Source organism: Pseudopodoces humilis, chromosome 3, assembly GCF_049639895.1.
Source record: "Pseudopodoces humilis isolate 2021_Gansu_Grassland_sample_001 chromosome 3, ASM4963989v1, whole genome shotgun sequence".
Taxonomy (NCBI): Eukaryota; Metazoa; Chordata; class Aves; order Passeriformes; family Paridae; genus Pseudopodoces; species Pseudopodoces humilis.
In genome coordinates, this window is record NC_142202.1 from 45,388,156 (window position 1) to 45,407,183 (window position 19,028).

The following is a 19,028-nucleotide window of genomic DNA, read 5'->3' on the forward strand; positions in this document are numbered from 1 at the left end:
CATTTCCTGCAAATAGCTATGTTAGGATCTTCTGGGAGTGTATTTTTGCCTTTGGCCTCACAAAGTGAAACTGCCTAATTAGTCTTGTCTCTACAGGGCTAAATTAGAAATGTAGCTGTATGTCTAATATATTCTGTTTAAGTCTTGTCTGGAGTAATTTAATTTTATTGAAAATGTTCTTATTTCTGTAACTCAGAAAAATTGCCGAAGCTGTGAAATTCTGTAAGCCTCGGGTTCCACCTTCTCTCTCTCAAGGATACATGCTGCTGTCAGGTAAAGTGTGTAACAGTTTAAGTTTCTTAAGTAATGCAAGTTTCCTTTATAAATTTATTGGCTATTTTCTCCTGATCAGAACAGTGCTGTGAATGTGTGGTTTCTACCTGAATCCAGCAAAGTTATGGATGTGTAACCAGATCTAAGTCTTCCTGTTTTGGCTAAAGGAGCAGTAGAACATTATCACTGCCATCTTGTATAATATAATCAAGCAAGCATATTTACTCTGCAAGTCTCAGACATGTTGTAATGGTGAATGAGTATCTTTGTCTTCACTTTATAACTGGAAGGGTCAAGCACAGATAGACCAGGTAATTTGGCTGCAGTTATTGGCAGAGCTGGGATGAGATCCTCGTACACCAGCTGTGAAAGGGCTGCCCTGTCTCACCTCAGATGCTGAGTCAGTTGTACTGGGACTGTGTTTCAGCAATACACCCACGTCTAGAACATGTTTTGTTTTAACAAAGTCTAAATCTGTGTTCTCCATACTTCGGGCATTCATTTAAGCCTTTGAGCCATCTGTATCTGAGTAGAACAGTACCATCTTTTCAGTCTGGGATTTTAACCTCAAGTCAAATCAGTTTAGCATAAATGAAATATATCATGGTTGGCCTGTGATGCCTTAGCTTATTTGGTTCTGCTGTAGTTTGTTTGCCTCTGCATTGCCTGCTACCCAAGAGCCCAACTGGCCTTGTTTCTCTGAACTAGGGTATGTGGTTACGAGCTACCCTTGTTGGTCAGTCAATTCAGTGGCTGCTGCTTCTCTCAGTGTCATGCATGACACTGACGTAGTTAAAAGAACATACACACTGATGTCCAAAGCACTTCTGTATTGGAAAAGTTTGCTGTTATTTTTTGTGGGTCATGTAAGTTATTGATTGTCATTGAGGAAGAATAGAAAGATTTGGTGTATTTATTGGCAGTTGTTTCATTGTGTTCCTTTGATAGTTACTCATTAGAGCACTGATGTGCCGAGAAATCACTATTCATGGAGAGAGAGACCTTTATTTTACAGTTCAGAAAAGAGATTTTGTCTTTCTTACGCAGTTTTATCTTTTCTGTTTTAACCAATATGTTCAAAAATATCTTTTTAAGGTCTGGAGCCATTCAGGATTGGGCCATACACCAACTTCGTTAATATTGGTGAACGCTGCAATGTTGCAGGATCACGGAAGTTTGCTAAACTCATCATGGCAGGCAACTATGAAGTATACATATTAACAGTAGTCTCATATGAATAATAGTCTTTATAGCTGATGCTCTGATTTTCCATTGCTCCATTACGCTATTATTGTTTGTTTTGCTGGCACAAAGCACTATTCTATACCAGTTACAAGAGTAAGAAAATATGGAGGATTTATATTTTTCACTGTTCTTTGTTCCTCTGCTTGCTAGCTGCTAATAACTTTAATAACTGAGAAGAGCTTTACAAGAATTTTTTTTTTTTTTGACAAGTATTACAGGAAACTTTTAATTTTTAATTTAGTTATACAGCTGGTAATGGTTTAGAAAATGTCCTGATCTGTGCTGTATCTAGAGGTTGATTTACAGAGAACAGGGGAAAGAAGGTGGGTGCATTCCCCTCTTTTAAGTTAGGAGGTGCATCTGACTTGGGATAGATTGTGGCACTATGCAGCTCTCGCTCTCTCTCCCTTCCACACTTCCCCATTTCTGCTCAGCATTACAATTACTTCTAATTGCTACTTTGATTTCTGACTCCCAACATGCTACATGAGCATTGGTCCAGAAAAGATACTTAGAAAGTAATTGCGTTCTTGAAACTACTGCAGGGCAGAAATGAAGAGGCCGGAAGACTCCTTTACTGGTGTGAATTGATACTGTAACATTGAAACAAATAGAGTGATTTTCTTGAGAGCTGAGACTCTGCCCCAGGGTATACTCTGATGTTAAATCAAAGTGAAAGCCTTAGTTTGTATTTTTGGAAGTCTGACTCTTAGGCTCATAGAAGTCATGAAGCAGGTTAGGCCTATTAAATGGAGAGATCTTTAAATACAAGTTGTTAGGGACTCTGCGGAATGACAGGAAAGAGAAAGTCAATAGATATAGTGTTCAGATATTTAAATAGGCTGGGGGAAGAGCTTTAGTTTTCATTCTTAGTGCTTGTGATTATTCTGCAGCTGGCAAAAGTGTTGAACAGCCTTTACAAATTAGGTATCCTGTGTTACAAAACACCTGAGCTTGTGATGCAAGGCCCTTATTTCATACCATCAGAGAGACTGTATTTTCCTGTAATCAAGTCCTTCTTACCAAGCAAATCTTAAATTATTCAATTAGGCATATGACCAACTCTCTAGAGTTGATGATGCTACCAGCACATCAAGTCTCTGATGTCATGTTTGTAAACAAAGTAATTATGAGTTGTTCCATATTAGCAACTGTTTTGTATTGTTGTGCATCATAGACCATTTCCTTTTTTGACTGCATGCTTAGCTTGGAGAAGTGAAATGTTATCCTGAGAATAACTAGGATTTTTTTCTTATCAATGTTGTTTTGGTTTTTTATTTTCTTCTTTAGGAAGCCCTAAGTGTTGCCAAATTGCAAGTTGAGATGGGTGCCCAGATTCTAGACATAAATATGGATGATGGGATGTTGGATGGCCCTACTGCAATGACCAGATTTTGTAACTTGATTTCTTCAGAACCTGATATTGCAAAGGTTGTAATTGTCACAATAAAGAACATGTTACTGACTTGTAAATTGCATGCAGAAGATGTTGATACAGTTTCATTTAATAACCAGTTCATGTGCTTAGGCAGATGTAGTTGTCTCCTGAGAGGAAGTGATACTGTAATAGGGAAGGCCTTTGGATGAAGCACAGGCTTTTCTGCCTGCTTTCACATAAATACATGCCAGTACTTTTCTCTGGCTAGAAAGGCTGGATGCAGGTTTATTCTGGAACAGTTATGAGCCATAATGTATATATTGGCAGTGCATAATGCCTACCAGAAAACTTAAAGTTGCTATGGATATAGAATGGCTTTAAAATATAGTTCTTCAATGTGCTTTCTCTAAGAATGAGTAGCTAAATCAGAAACACAAGATATTACAGGGAGAAGTAGAGATCTCTGTATGAATATCATGTGAAAACTTTTATTCATAAATGTTGATTAATGTTGTGTGCATTTTTATGTCCAAATGGACAAACATCACGTAGAACTGTAATTCCTAACTTCTGTGTGCTCTCCTGGCTTACTTCTCTATTATTTACAGGTGCCATTATGCATAGACTCCTCAAATTTTTCAGTGATTGAGGCAGGTTTGAAATGTTGCCAAGGGAAATGCATTGTAAACAGCATCAGTCTAAAGGAAGGTGAGGAAGACTTTCTGGAGAAAGCGAGGAAAATTAAATTATATGGAGCAGCTATGGTTGTTATGGCTTTTGATGAAGTGGGGCAGGTGAGTGTCACTTTAAAGGAGAGGTGTTTTTCTTCTGAAGTGTAGGGCTTTCTACCTCTTTTTCAAGACAAAGTTATTTTATTTCAGTGACACAGTTGATTTAGAGAAGTTCTATATAACCTTAGCAGTAGTTTTGACCCTGATTTTTAAGCATTTCATATGCTGCTCAAATGTTTGAAGTATCCGTGTACTGACCTAAGTGCAGCTGTTTTAGTTCAGGAGTGTCTCTTGCTATTCAGACATGCTGAACTCTTCCTTCATAAATTATATTTTTAGTTCAGAAACTGTTTCTCATGAGAGTGAAATCTTTGTGAATTAATTTAGTTGTGTTGAAAACCACATATTAAGCTTTGCATAGGATGATGAAACATTGGGCAGTGAGATTTCTTTTGTAAGCAGAGTGAAAACTCCAGGTATAGGGGTGGTGAATTTTAAATACAATATTGTTATATAGAATCCTTTCCTAATATTTGTCATGTGCACATTCTGAGTCTTGAGTCATTGGAGCTGTAAATGATTTCTGGAGAGTTTATTTTTTGTGTGGTCTGTACGTTTCATGTCAGAGTTATTTTTCTTCACTAGGCAACAGAAACAGAAACGAAGATTGCAGTCTGTTCCAGAGCTTATCATCTCCTTGTGGAAAAAGTGCACTTCAACCCAAATGATATAATATTCGACCCTAATATTTTGACCATAGGAACTGGAATGGAAGAACATAACCTTTATGCCATAAATTTTATTAATGCTACTAAAACCATTAAAGTGAGTTGTAAGGTTATTTTAACTTGAAGTACATTGATGAGCTTACTTAAAACCCTAAACTCCCATAAAACAGAAGAACGTCCCACCCCCCTTCAAACAACAACAAAACACTACTGAAAAATTTTACACATTTTAGCCTAGTGAGGAGGTCTGCTCTTCTGAAGTCCAAACATTCCCCATTATTACTGTATTTCCAGCAGAACAACTTCAGATGGTTCTATAAATATATTTCAGTCAATTTTTTGTACTGTAGTCAGGATCACATTTATGTGCAAGCTAAAAGGACCTCTTTGAAGGTATGATAAAACTGCTTTTTATTTGTAAAATTCCTTTTTCTGTGGAAGGGATTTGTTCAGCGACCTGACTTTTTATGTAGCCAAAATATGTGTAAAGAAGTATAGCGGTGAAGGACATCACCTACATACAGCCAAGGAAACTGCACCGTTGTGTTTTGCAAGGCACCCTGATGTGGAGATGCTCTGTCAGATGCAGTCAGGGACTGAATACGCCACAGACTGCTTTGTCATCACAGAAGTGGGGCTGTACCCTTGATTGAGTTTAGCTGCTCAGCTGCAGCCTGTTTCTGAGACATGCAGGCAGGCAGACTGGCTGCTCCTGTTTCCAGCAGAGTGGGGACTGGAAGAACCAAAAGTAGGTTTGCATGGAGAAAATACGGAATGCTGCAGTGGGAGGACTGGTGTGTTCAGAATACCACCTGTGACAGTGGAAACTACAGTAGCTGCTAGATCTTTCCTTTACTTGTAAATTTTTCTGCAGATTTGAATTGATTTTTATGAATTTGAGTAACTAGAAGGATCTGGAACAGGGAAAAGAGAAAGGGTGCATAGCCAATGCGCTGAGCTTAGGGACCAGCTGTTTTATGAACTGAATGCTTTACTTAGATTTCCTTTTTGGAAAGCACTCTCCTAAAAATCTGTGTGCAATTCCTGTAGGAAACACTGCCAGGAGCCAGGATAAGTGGAGGTCTTTCCAATCTGTCCTTCTCCTTTCGAGGAATGGATGCCATTCGAGAAGCAATGCATGGAGTGTTCCTTTACCACGCGATTAAGGTATGATGTGCTTTTGGCTTCCATATGTTTGCACTTGGCAGATGTGCAGTGCTATGTCTGACAGCCTTGTCTGGGGGATTCTGTATGGTTTTTTTTCCAGTATGGCATGGACATGGGAATTGTGAATGCTGGGAATCTGCCTGTGTATGATGATATCCACAAGGAATTGCTACAGCTGTGTGAGAATCTAATCTGGAACAAAGATCCTGATGCGACAGAAAAACTTTTACATTATGCTCAGGTAACTTCCAGTTTTAAGCTTTGAACAGTAGTTAGCGTAGTACCTGAGCCTCACCACCTCCCTACAGGTAATAGGCAAAACAGCCTATAAACTGCATGTATCAGTATAACTGTGGGTGTAAGAATTTGCTAATCATACTACAAGTAGTTCAGTTATTAACACAGAATAAAATGAGTATCCTGTGATAGATCAAACCTCTCCAGTTTCATGCCATGGAAGAGCCTGTGCCAGAGTTCTTAATGTGATTCAGGAGACCAAGCTGCATAGGCATTCTCTAAAGAAAAAAAACAGCCCCTCAAAAAATAAGAAGTAAAAATCTCAAACAAACTTTGCCCCAAAATGAACCCTCACAAACCAACAAAACCAAACTAAAACCGGAAAAAAAGGCCATCCCATAAGCAAGCTGATCTTGGTGCTGGAACTTAATTGACAAGTGCACTGTGGGAGACAAAGAGTAAACCTCTCTCTCTCTGGTGGTAATGGTTTGCATGGAGTATATAAAAAAGGTGAAATAGTTGCTTGTGATTTGTGGCTGTGCCATAGACTTCCAATTCGTGTAACTTCAAGGTCGAAGCTTGAGAACCAGCTGTTTAATGTTTTGAGATGTTTTAGTGATGGTGGTGGTAAAGGACAAGGACTACACATTGTCCATAAGGTAACTGGTGAAATTCTTTTCTGAATGGAAGATACAGCAAAAATCTCTCTGAGTTAGGTGGCTCTTAGATTCAAGTGCACAAGATTTGCATGCCTGTTTTGTAGCTCCTGGAAGCAATATTTCTGTGCTTCACTTGGTTTGTATTTTGCCCTGTGGTAGTGAATACTTTATAGTAACAGTGACAGCATGTTAAAAACTAGTACAGGAAGACTATCCCTTGTGCTTGGTGTCCAAGCAATTTATGTGGGAGTGATCTTGTCTGTTTAATCCCTTTGTCATTGGGGTATTCAAGATTGCATAAAGACGAAGGAAAATAAAGGGAGAGTTAGAAAGGGGTTACTTGAGCAGTGTTCCTGCAGAAGACTGAATGTGAATTTAAGTGAAGCCTTAAAAGTAGAAATGAAAGTGGATGATGAGTACTAGGTCTACAGGTTTGGGAAACCATTGTTGGAAAATCTGCTTTTATTCATGGTGGTAGTTTTACTGAGGGAGTAAAATAGTCTAGTGGCAAAAAAGAGGAACTTAATCCTTGCAGATTTAGGGAATCAGTCTTCATTTGAAGTTTGAAATTAAAAACCATTTGCCATGACATAATTGCAGACATTCTCAAACACTGTTATTCCTGCATGTCCACCTTACAGTGTCATGGGTTATTTTTAGGCTGGTGTGGTTCCCTTGTTAAACTGTCTGGCCAGAGGTTGAAAAGCACTTGGTGTCTTTTCAGTGAATCACATAAAGTGATTCCTGAGGTGGATAGAGACTTCTGGAGATCATCTACTACAAGCCTTCTACTCAAATCAGGGGCCAACCAAGACCAGGCTGCTCAGGGACATGTCCAGTCAGGTTTTTAATATAATTAAAAATCAGTACATCTCTATCTTGTCTCCCGGTAACATTTTATTCCTTCTTTCATTCCCTTTACAATCTAGACGTATGAGAGGAATACGATTAGGCAACAAGAAGCTGTGAAATTAGCTAATATTTGTATAAGCATGATTGAAAACTTGTTCTGTTTTCTGTTCCCATGAGTGAGGTCTTGTTTCTGTGGCGTTATCTTTAAAAACTTGCTGTTGGGCACTCAAAAGTATAGGAAGTTCATAAGGCCTGAGAGATGTCATATTATGTCTAATAACTGAGTAAGGAAAAGAAATTACTTGCCTGAAGTGTGTTGGCTGAATTAATGGATAAGGTGCTCTTCTATAAGCCTTCCTGGGGTTGTGCTTGTGAACTTTCTTGCACTATGAAGCCCTTTTAGCCTCTGTGTTCATAGCCAATGGGAGTATGAGTGTGAGACAAAGAGCATATGTGGTAGTTTGGGGCAGTCTGTGTGTGTGACAAACAGTAGTTTTGTAGGCTGACTGATTGAAAACACATCTGTGGTACAGAATAACATAACCTTTTCCATCAGAAACGGAATTAGTGCCAAATTAATTAGAATTTTAAAATTAAATGTAATGTGTGGGCCAGGAATCAATTTAAAACATGTTCCCAGAAGTAAATCCCTTAGGATTAGTCATGTCATCATTTTTACGAGCATAAAAATTGTCAAACTGCTCTCTCTGTTTTAAAAAATATTATTTTGTTTACCTTTTCACTGAGGTGTGTACCTACTGGGATGTAGACTCCCTGGGTGCCTGTATTACATCACAGGTCTTTGCAACATGATTTGCATGTATATAAACCTTTTGAATAGTCTAAAATTATTTTATGAGTCAGTACTTGGAACTATCCTTTTTTTTCTGAAAGTGAAGTCCATAATTGTACTTCTTATGCTTGCAAGCTCCTATGGATGTCTTTTCTTTTCAGAATCATGCCCAAGGAGGAAAAAAAGTTGTACAGACTGATGAGTGGCGTAAAGGCTCTGTGGAGGAAAGGCTGGAATACGCTCTCATAAAGGTGAATCTGTGCAGAAAACTGTCCTACCCATCAGCCCTCAGAGGCATGATCTCAGCTCAGACCTTAAGGGACATATTTTAAGTTTAGGTTTTAAAAGTTCTTCGGCTACCATTTTTTCACAAGCTATTGATTAACAATGAATAATAAATCAAGTGATCTATTTAACTTCAATAACAGAGAAAACTGTAGAGGTGTGTCTTTAAGCTTCAGAAGTTGAAGTCTTTGACCCTTAATATTTTATCCCACTGATGTTGGTAGAAACATACACTTACTTTGGAACACATTCCTTTTACTTCCTAGGGCTTTTTTGATCCATTAGTAGTACTGCACTGAGTGACACTTGCCCTGTGGAAGCAACCTATGAGTGTTGGGTTTCTCTGATGACATGGTTAAGAAAAATGAACAAATCTGATAATGGGGACATGCTGTGAATAACTTTATCTGCCTAACAGCTGTGGTGTTTTGATTCCTATGCAAACCTATTTTCAATGCATGTATTTCAGTGAGGTATTTTTAAAGACTGTCAGTATCTACAGTATCTATTTGTACTTTCATTGTGGGATTTTTCTGGGGATGAGGCAACTAAATGAAAGTTTAAAAACTTCTTTTTTTTTTCCCTTAGGGCATTGAGAAGTATGTCACTGCAGATACAGAAGAAGCAAGATTAAATCAGGAAAAATATCCTAGACCTCTAAATGTAATTGAAGGGCCTTTGATGAATGGCATGAAAATTGTTGGCGATCTTTTTGGGGCTGGAAAGATGTTTCTGCCTCAGGTAATGAGAAAATAATGTCATATATTTTCCTACTTTACAAAACCTAGCATTGTAAAATGTAGCCAAAACTTTATGTACTGGCTGTTTTTTCAGATACAGCACAGGAATTGTAAAAATTCAGGTACTGCTGAGAAGCAGCCATTTTCTTTTTTTACTTTGGAACTTGACTTTCTTTATGTATGATTGTCCTGGATGTTTGTTTCTGTTCTTCCTGAGTGTTTTTCTTTATTTGAAATGCAGTTTTAAGTCTGACCCCATGAAAAAACGCAAGAGAGAAAAAAAGCCCAAATAAAATTTGCTGTGTTAAGTACCTTCCAAGTCGGGGCTCGTCTGTGGCTTTTGGTTCTGTTGTGAGTGGTCTGGGAGGCTGCACTGTGGAAGAAAGTGTTGTGTGTGGAGCCTTAGCCCAGTAAGGTGTGCAGCCTGCTGCCACAGAATGATCTGAATACTGGCGCCTGGGGCTGCAAATGAAGTTTCATTTATTGCCTGAATGAGAAAGCTAAAAGAAAACTGAGGTTATTCCTATACCTTGTCTTTATTGTTTATTCTGCCCCTACCTTTATCTGTGCAGGTGATAAAGTCTGCTCGAGTTATGAAGAAAGCAGTTGGCCACCTTATTCCCTATATGGAAAAAGAAAGAGAGGAAAGGAGAGCCAAGCAAGGCAGCACAGAAGAAGAGGCAAGATACAGGCCTTTGTGCTGTAGTTCTTTCGTAGAATGCTATGACAAATACAGAAATTATTTATTGCTATTTACATTTATTATGCTGGAAAGTTGATGCAGTCGTATGGAAACTGACCATCTTGGCATAATTTGAAGTAGGTTTGAAGTTCATAAAGTGGAGATTTTGTGGAAATCTTCTTTGTGTGTGCCTAAGCTCACAAAGTTTTCTGAATGATGCCAATGAGCCTTTGTAGGCCTTCTATGTCAATGTTACCAATTTCTTGTATTTTTACATGCATTTAATTCTGGTTTATTTATTCTAACTTTATGATGGATTTTGCTACTCGTTTCTAATACTTTTGCCCTTGGTGAACTCTCTAACTTGCCTTTAAAATTTTTAATGGTTCCTAATTCTTCCCTTGAAATCTTACAATGTATTTGCTGTGCATCTGTTGTGTGATTGTCCAGCATAAATGTAACAAATACAGCAAATAATTTGGAAAGAAAAATGGCCTGATAATTAAACCTGATTGATCTTAATGAAAGGAGGAGGATGCCTTGTCTCTTCTCCTTTACTTTTTCTGGATGTGAAGGTGTCTTCTCTCCTGTATCTCAAGAGAATCTGTTCTCTGGCTGTCACGAATCACCTTTCATCATCTCTCTCCAGCTCATGCTGTTCTCTTTTAATGCAGATAACACTGCTGGTATTTGACACCCTCTGTTTTGTTCTGATTGTTTAAAATCACTACCCCATTGATTCCATGAGCATTGGATTAGAATCTTCTGTGAACCCTCTGGCACTTAATTCTCTGGCTAAAAAGAAGTGAAGTGGAATTTGAGAGGTTCTAAAAAAGATAGCAAACACTCTAAGAGAGTGAGTGAGATGTTCTGTGTAGCTGAGGAGAGCAGGAGGGAAAAGGCAGGGTTTCTGTCATCCTGCTTTGCCTTCTGCTGGGCAAGGGATGTAGTTCCTCTTAAAAAGACATGCCACTGTATAGACAATCAATGAAAGAGATAAAAGAGCTGCATCTATTTCCAAAGTACATTGGCTTGAAGGAAAACAATTTATAGACTCTGGTAACTGATCTGTCTGATGTTACCCAGGCCACTGTACCCTCCAGGACAGTTTTAGTCACAGACTGCCGGGAAATGCAAAGTGTTGATAGTTACATTTGAGGATAAATAACTGTGGCTGTAGATCTCTATCAAAAATGAAAAAAAAAGGCCTTTGGATGTATGCCCAGAACTTGAGGACCTCCTTGCCTAAGACAATTGAAATAAGTGTGCCTTAAATAGGGTTTATTTAAAGTGGTATGTGTTGTTGCCCGCGTTGTTTGCTACCCAGCAGATTTTTCTTATGTACAAATCCAGGTTTTTTTTGGTATCAATCACTAATTAAAACTTCAGTAATTATTAGGTATGATTAGATATGATACCTAATGTGGGGAAGCATGTTTTGTTCTTCTCCCAGTCCTTGATTAATCTCTTTCCCTATTTTTCTCTTTCATTCCAGCAGTATATTTTCAGCTGCAAAATTTTCTGTTGATGTACTGAGATGGCTGACTTACAGACCTCCATTTTGCCTCCTCTGCTCTCTGGCCTTCTGTAAAACAGAAACACTTGGGGAGATACTAGATTTTAGTAAACAGCAACATTGGTGGGCACCTAGGGATTTTATTCAACAAGTGTGTTAGAACCACAGGAAATACTAGTATTGCTCTTGGTAATATATCAAGATTTTTAAAATTGTAATATTGCACCTACAAAAGCAATGTAGGCTCATGAAATAGAGAGCTACTCTATATGTCCAGAAATATAACATCCTTCATAGAAGGATTCAGTCATCCAGTTCTGCCATGTGCAAAGGAGATGAGATACTGTCTGGAAAAATATTTTGTAGTTTCATGTAGAATATGCTTAGGCTTCCGCTTTGTTTAAATTCTGTGCAATTTATGTAGTTGCTTACTGGCATCTGATGCTGCAGTAACTCAGACGTACTACTGTTATAGCCTGGAGCTGTTCCAAATGACGGCAGTGATTATACAACTAAAAAGGTATTGCCAAGTCCTGTGTCCTGGTGGAGAGCTGCTGTGGGAAGTTCCACTGTTGTCGTGGTGGCAGCACCCTTTGTCAGACTGAATGCCATCTAGCCTAGGACCTGCTTGTGACAGAACAGCTTCCTTTCTTCAAGTTGATCCTTCTGCAGCCTGTTTGTTCAGCTTGGGTAGTCTGAAGCAGCCTGATCACTGCACTGAAAACTTCCTTGTTATTTGTGTTGCATAAAAATAAGCCTTTTCTACTTTTGCTAATTCCTCTAATTTAGCTTCTAAGTTTACTAATATCCCATTCTTCTCAGCATTGCATCAAAAGGTTGATCTTGATGCAAAAACAGACGTAATTATAAGTATTCATACCCTTTTGTTCTAAATATTTAATCTCTTTATTGGCAAGGTGTATATTTGGAGCAGAAGTACCTTAGGAGTTCAGTTATTGCACTGCAAAAAATGCTATCCTGGTTGGAAATGGTTTTATCTGCTATTTTCTTTTTTCAAACACAGATTTTGGAGTAGCATCCATGCATTTTGTAAGAATAATTCATGTACAAGTTTCCATTACCTGGATCTTTTAAGATGGTTTTTAATACTTACTGTATTATCTGTGCTACACTTTGCAGTCACTTGTATTATAATAGAAGTCTGGGTCATGGATTAGGATTGCACTGTTGAAGGATGTGTTCAAACATACCAAGTCTTCTGAGTAATTTAACTCTTGCTACTTCTTCAACCTCCAGGATCCCTACCAGGGTACAATAGTACTGGCAACTGTGAAGGGAGATGTACATGATATCGGCAAGAACATTGTGGGAGTTGTTCTGGGCTGCAACAACTTCAGGTAAAGAGAGACTAAGTAGCTGGGAACACAGCTGTAGAAGTGTCAGTAATTAGTACCTCTGTAGCTGCAGCTGTGGTGACAACAGAGCTGGACATTTCTTGGGAATTGTCCTCTGTTCCCCAGGTTGTGATTGGGAACACAGATCATAGCAGCTATTTACTAAATGGGGAGGCAAGAGGAAGTATTGCTTCCTCCTTGAATACTGCTTTTCCTGTTGACATCTGAGGTGATTCTGCAGTTTAACATCAACTGGAATATAGATGAGAACATGATTTTTTGTATTTGTTTTATATCAGTTAAATATAATAACTGATTTTTTTTTTATAATGTCTGAAGATATCAGATATGACAGTTGCAGTAGGCAATACTATATGTGGGTTGTGTTGGAAAAAATAGTCTTGTAAGATTTAAATTAATCTTGTAGTGTGTTGTTCATGTTGTTTGTTAACTATGGGGTTTTAAAAACTTGCTGAGGTATGTTTTCTTAAATAAGAGATGAGATTCTCATTGTCTCTGAACTTCAAAATGTAGAACTTCAAAAAAAGTCAGGTCTTTCATGGCCTGTGTACGTGGAGAAGAGTTTGCAAGTGTTGGAATGAATGGTCACGTTTCCATCAGTGTTCTTTTCAAGGATCAGACATTGTGCAAAGCTGAATTGGTTTTGGAACTCTGTATTACTGTTCATTTCTTTAGTTTAGTTTTGACTTTGGGTTGTCATTTGCTCTAAAAAGAGCCAAAATTATCCCTTTATTTTAAAACACAAAGTGTTGAAGTCAGTAGCAGTGCTGTATATATGCAATATATTCAATTTAATTTCCTCTCGATATTCTGTTGATTGGATTCAGGCTTTCTTGAGCTTTATTTAGACTTACTGAAAGGAAGCCATAGTGTTCTCTGTAAACATGAGTATGAGTGAGGCTGAATGAAATCAGCATGCTGGGGTGGTTTACTTGAAAAAATAAAAACCTTGGCAATTTTTAGGGTTAATAGGAATAAAATACTAACAAAGGGAAGTTCAATGTCCCATTTCATAAAATGTATGCTTTAATGAGGCAAACAAGCTTGATGTGAATCATCTTAGATTCCTGATGTAAGATAAGATATCCACAAAACATTTTTGTGTTATCCAGATACCTTCAGAAATGCCACTGCTGTGGGTAGGCTGGTAGGTGGCTCAGCAGCACATATCCATTCACTCACTTCCACTCAGTTAACCTCAGTGAGCTGGGAAAGAGAAAAGGAGGAAAGGAAGGAAGAAAGGAAGATAGAAAGATAGATAGATGGTGGGTGGAGAAAAGTTTAGTAACTGAAGGAAAAATGGAAAAAGAAAGAAAGAAAAGTGATGCAAAGGCAATCCCCTTTTTACCTCCTGTGGATTGACTGGTGTCCTGCTGGTTACTGAGCAAAATATGGCTAACTCCTGCTAAGTCACTCACTCTCCCTTTTTATTGCTGAGCTGGACTTCATTTGCCATGGAAAATTTCTTTGGTTAGTTTGGGTCATCTGCCTAGTTGTGTCTACTCACAGTCTGTTCCTTGAGGGGCTAAAGTAAGAAACAGAAAAAGCCCTGATTCTGTGAAAGCATTGCTCATCAATAGTTAAACTTTAATTATCAATATTGTTTTGGCCACAGATCTAAAACCATACCAGCTGCTGAGAAGAGAATTAACTCATCTCAGCCAGACTTAGTACAACCACAGAAATTTATTTTAAAGAAAAGGCTCCTCTTTCCACTTGCATTTTCTAAGCTATTATGCCATCTGGAACTCTTACTGAAAATTTTACCAGACCTAGAGGTATTTCCTATATAAAAATTCCCAAATGGTCTTGAGAAAGAATCAAAAATCTGTCAGTCTTAACTTCAATTTTTAGGTCAGTTATTTACAGCAAGAGGAATGTATTTGCCCTGTAGCAAAAATTTGATTTGTTATTTAAAGGATCTTGTGTCATCTCCTTTCTTTTCACAGAGTTATTGATTTAGGAGTCATGACTCCATGTGATAAGATATTAAGAGCTGCTGTTGAGAACAAAGCAGGTATAGAGACTTCATTAGTACTTCTGAATTGTTTGATTTTTAAATCACATTTTTTATTGCTATTTATTGCATTCATATACTGTCTATGATTTGATCAGATTATCTTCAGAGAAATCAGAACTTCTGCTTTAACCATATTAATTATTTAGCATTTGGCACTTCTGTGAAACTTAGTTTGAGGAGCTGAAACCCTGTATCAAAAGGACAACTGCAGGAGAGGTGTTGTAGTATTTGTTTTACAGATGGATGAATGGAGCCTTGAAAAGGTTTAAGTAACTTCTTGTTGGGTCTTAAATCAGTAAAAGAACTTGGCATTCAGCCTGCTAGATCAGTGAGTGTGAGATCAGGAGTGAATTGATCTAATAAATCATGAACTTTCTGAAACAACTTGCAGTTGCTTTGGAACAGTCTACTGTATCTTGGAAAAGACAAATTGTGTGGAACACAGGTGGTGAAGTTTGAAAGCATTTGCTGTTTCTAGGAGCAGAATTTATAATTGTTCTGTCTCATTTCCCTCCTCAGTGCTGAGCTTCTGAGACTTGGAGCTTGCTAATCAAAAGTGCTGATTATTTATTGCTGAACATAGAGCAGTAGGTGTTCAGCAACTGTGAAAACTGAGAAATATCTTAAACTAGGGATTTGGAATCATTATCATTCTTGGAGAGCTTCTACTTTCTAATTGGGTCAAACTTCCCTTCTAGATTAGTGACTGTCTTGCTTTTTGTCTCATTATTTTCTGTCTGATGCATGAAGCTACTTGATGTATGAAATAAACTTTTCTGTACTAATTTCTGTGCCTTTCTAGAATGGATTGGCTAAAAGTTTTGTGCATGTGTGTTTGTAAATTTGCAATAGATATAATTGGCCTGTCTGGTCTCATCACCCCATCTTTGGATGAGATGATTTTTGTCGCCAAGGAAATGGAGAGATTGGCAATAAAGATTCCTTTGCTCATTGGAGGAGCAACTACTTCTAAGTAAGATATCTCAGTTGGGAAGATGGGCAACTTACATGCAAACAGTGTTAATTAGTGAAAAAGAAATTGTGTAGCCATTTCTTTCCCCCTTTCTCTCATTTTTCTGCAACACACATACTGATATGTATTCACCCTAAGATTGATTTATTTCTTTTTTCAGAAGTCCTAGATTATCGAGGTAAAATGTAGTTAGTTACATAACAAATAATAGACTTCTTAAACGTTTAATTTTTAAAGTGTATATTATATGTGGAAATACCGTGTTTTCTCTAAAAGTTCTCGTACATATGCAAATAAATGTAGTTCTGTTCTTCTAAGGGGTTGAATGATCTATTTTGATTCACCAAAGCATTCTAAAAATGCAGGATTTTGAGACTAGAAATGGCCATGTTGACATCAGGGAGCTATTATCTTTAAGGACGTTACTGTGTTTTCCTGGATCACTGTTCAATGTGGTGATGACTGCGTTGAGCCTCCAGTGCTGCTCAAGCAGGCTGGTAGGGGATAAAGCCCCACTGCTTGCCTTAAAGTATTTACTGTGTTGATTTTGATAGACTGAGCTGTTAAAATCTTGTTCTCTCAGGTCTGTCCAAATGAAATAATACAGCTGCTGTGATTTTCTGAAGACCGTGTTGACAGCTCAGTGACACCTAGTATTAGGATTACCGCAGATGTGTTCTGGGCATGTATAACAGCCGTGGGTCACGCTTTGCTAACTGGTTTGTGTACAGTATACTCGAGGAGGTGACAGCTCAGAAGACTCTAGAGGTCATTTTTGTGTAACTAAAAGCTGTGAACAGTGTTGGTTTTTTTATCAGAGCAACATATACTGTATTCTGTATTTTTGGCTTTAGCAAATCATCTCATAATTTGACAGACAATGGAGAGTAGGGTCACTATCTGCCTTTATTGTTCCTGCATGTATAATGCAAAGTTCGCTGTATCCCTTTTCTCCTTGTCCATATGAGCCTCTTCTTATTGCTTTGATACTGAGAACAAACATGGAGGGTTTTTCTTAGTAAGAAAAACATAAAACACAGGTTGTCGAGGGAAGGCTTTATTCTAAGTGGAGGTCTTCAGAGAGCCTTTTCAGATCTTCTCAGTGTTTTCACCCAGGGCAATGTGGCCTAATAATTGATGTCAAATAACCAGCATCAAACAATTCTGCAGAATTTATTCACAGAGAGTAATGTCACTAACAGGGAAGCAGCACTATTTTTTTTCCTTTAATATGGAAATTACTAAAGAATATACGTATACTTTTGAGTGCAAAAATTGATTTTATTCATGTGAACTATATGTAAATATATACATATGCCCAGAAACTATGCAGTGTCTATAAAATATATGTCCAGTAAAGGTGCTCTTTATGGAAGATTGGATTTTTAATATATATTTAACATTGCCTTCCTAGTCTTAAATTTAATCTCCTATGTGTATTCTTTAAGGTTGTGTATATGTCAGAGGTTGCTGGTGAAGAACCATCTGCATTTTTTTTCACTGTAATAAATAGGTATTATTATTTGGAATAAGGAGATCATGAGTACTTGGAAGAATGTATAGTGAGGTTAGTTTGAAAGAGAGAGAGGCTGGATTTAGTCTCCAGAATCCATATGTCGCTAAGAGACACAGAATGAATCACATGAACACTCTCAGTGTCAGAACAAAAAAACATCTTTTATCCTCTGACTCTAGAATTTATAAATTCTCAACAATGACCAGGGATTGGATAATTAAGTTACCACCTTCCCAAGCACACTGGTCATGAGAAATGTCCATCAAAAGATGTTTCTTAGAAGGAATGTGATAAACAACTTATGTTTATAGGACTTCCATGGGAAAGTAACTAAAACTATGAAAACATTATCAGAAGGCTTTAAGTTTCAGGGCGACATCCATACAATACAGTTTCTTCATAATCTACAGTAGTGATGATTTTTGCATTCTTATTATGCTACTTTGGTAAATTAAGGTGCTGAGAAATAATGGTGGTATTCTCATTGCCATAAAATTTACTTTAAAAAATACACAAGAGTTACCATGTAGTGGTTGATATAGTGCCATTTTAGAATCGTGTCTGCTTTTGTTTCCTTTGCCTGTTCCTATCAAAACAGTAGAGATAGCTTTTTGTAAAAAACAGAGCTGCTAAGGTAAAAATGCGTCTCCTAGAAGCAAATTCAGGGGGATGCTGGACAGTTATTTACACAGCTGTGTTGCACAGTCATAAGTAAACCTCCATGTCCAAGTGCTTTAAATATTTGACAGAACCTGAAGAAAAAGGGATCTTACTTTTGTTAGGGAAGATTGCTTCCTGGGTTCTAATTAAATTTAATTTTAGAAATGTTGTTTGACCTTAGCATTACAAGAAAGCAAATTATAAGGCCTATAAGATCTTTGTTCCTACACTTGCTTGCAGAGTTTTGGTAGGACTCTGAGCAGAGCTCATTCTTACATCACTAGAAACTGTTAGCAGTGTTGCATTCTTTATCAGAGCAGCATATATTGTAGCAGACCTATTAGAGTCCGTATTTTGTGGTTTCAGCAAGTAGTCTCATAATTTGACAGGCTGTGAAGAGAAGGTTCTGTCCTCATTGCACCTGTAGTTACAATGCAAAATTCACTGCATCTTCAGGGTGCAAGTTTGTAATATTTATTGACCACTGGCAGAATTTGTTCCTCAGCTGTATAGAGGACTTAGGCCTCTGATTTTGAGAAATTGAATAATCATCACTGAATTAGGTTAATGCTAATCCACAGACCCAAAATTTAGCGTGTGGGAGGAAAAAATGTAAGATGAGCAAAAAGGATTAAAGAAGTTGTTAGTTCTTGGTAGGCTTAGTTTGGAAAATTCTTACTGATTTCTGAGACTTAAAACTAATGAGTTGCTGATTTTCATTCAGCTGGTAAGACATTGAGGGATTGTGAGTTGGCACATTATTTATGAAGTGTTCTCTGATACACTTTGAAGAAAAGTGATTATATACCTGTTATTGAAATCTGTGTTTAATGATTCATAGCTAGCAGATGGCTGAATGAATTTCTTCTTTTGAAGTTCTATGCATTAAGTTAGGATTTATTTCACTGGGGATTTTGTCTGCTTTTTTTGTTGGTGGGTTGCTTGGTCTTTTTTTGTTTTGTTGTATTTTTGCTTTAGTTGTAAAATGCTCACTCTTTTTCTTTTTCATTGAAGAACACACACAGCTGTTAAAATTGCCCCACGATATAGCGCACCTGTAGTTCATGTCCTGGATGCATCCAAGAGTGTTGTGGTTGTAAGTTCTAAATTATAGTTTCTTGTCTATGCCCTGTTTTTCTGTTGTCCCTTCCATCCTTTCCTCTGAGGCTTAATGTTGTGGCAGAAAATTAAAAGGGG

General features: G+C 37.6%; 1 protein-coding gene across 3 annotated transcripts in view; it reads left to right on the plus strand.

Annotated features, from left to right (window-relative positions):
• Positions 1 to 19,028, plus strand: part of MTR (5-methyltetrahydrofolate-homocysteine methyltransferase) — a 50,013-nt gene that overhangs the window by 20,660 nt on the left and 10,325 nt on the right. For all 3 annotated transcript variants that reach the window (XM_088053460.1, XM_014248337.2, XM_088053461.1), the window contains exons 12-25: positions 197 to 273; positions 1,369 to 1,481; positions 2,809 to 2,949; positions 3,505 to 3,690; positions 4,273 to 4,452; positions 5,406 to 5,522; positions 5,623 to 5,763; positions 8,225 to 8,314; positions 8,937 to 9,089; positions 9,661 to 9,768; positions 12,544 to 12,644; positions 14,612 to 14,679; positions 15,535 to 15,655; positions 18,846 to 18,927. In XM_088053460.1, coding sequence (XP_087909586.1) covers positions 197 to 273; positions 1,369 to 1,481; positions 2,809 to 2,949; positions 3,505 to 3,690; positions 4,273 to 4,452; positions 5,406 to 5,522; positions 5,623 to 5,763; positions 8,225 to 8,314; positions 8,937 to 9,089; positions 9,661 to 9,768; positions 12,544 to 12,644; positions 14,612 to 14,679; positions 15,535 to 15,655; positions 18,846 to 18,927 — 1,678 coding nt within the window. The remainder of the gene's footprint in view (positions 1 to 196; positions 274 to 1,368; positions 1,482 to 2,808; positions 2,950 to 3,504; positions 3,691 to 4,272; positions 4,453 to 5,405; positions 5,523 to 5,622; positions 5,764 to 8,224; positions 8,315 to 8,936; positions 9,090 to 9,660; positions 9,769 to 12,543; positions 12,645 to 14,611; positions 14,680 to 15,534; positions 15,656 to 18,845; positions 18,928 to 19,028) is intronic.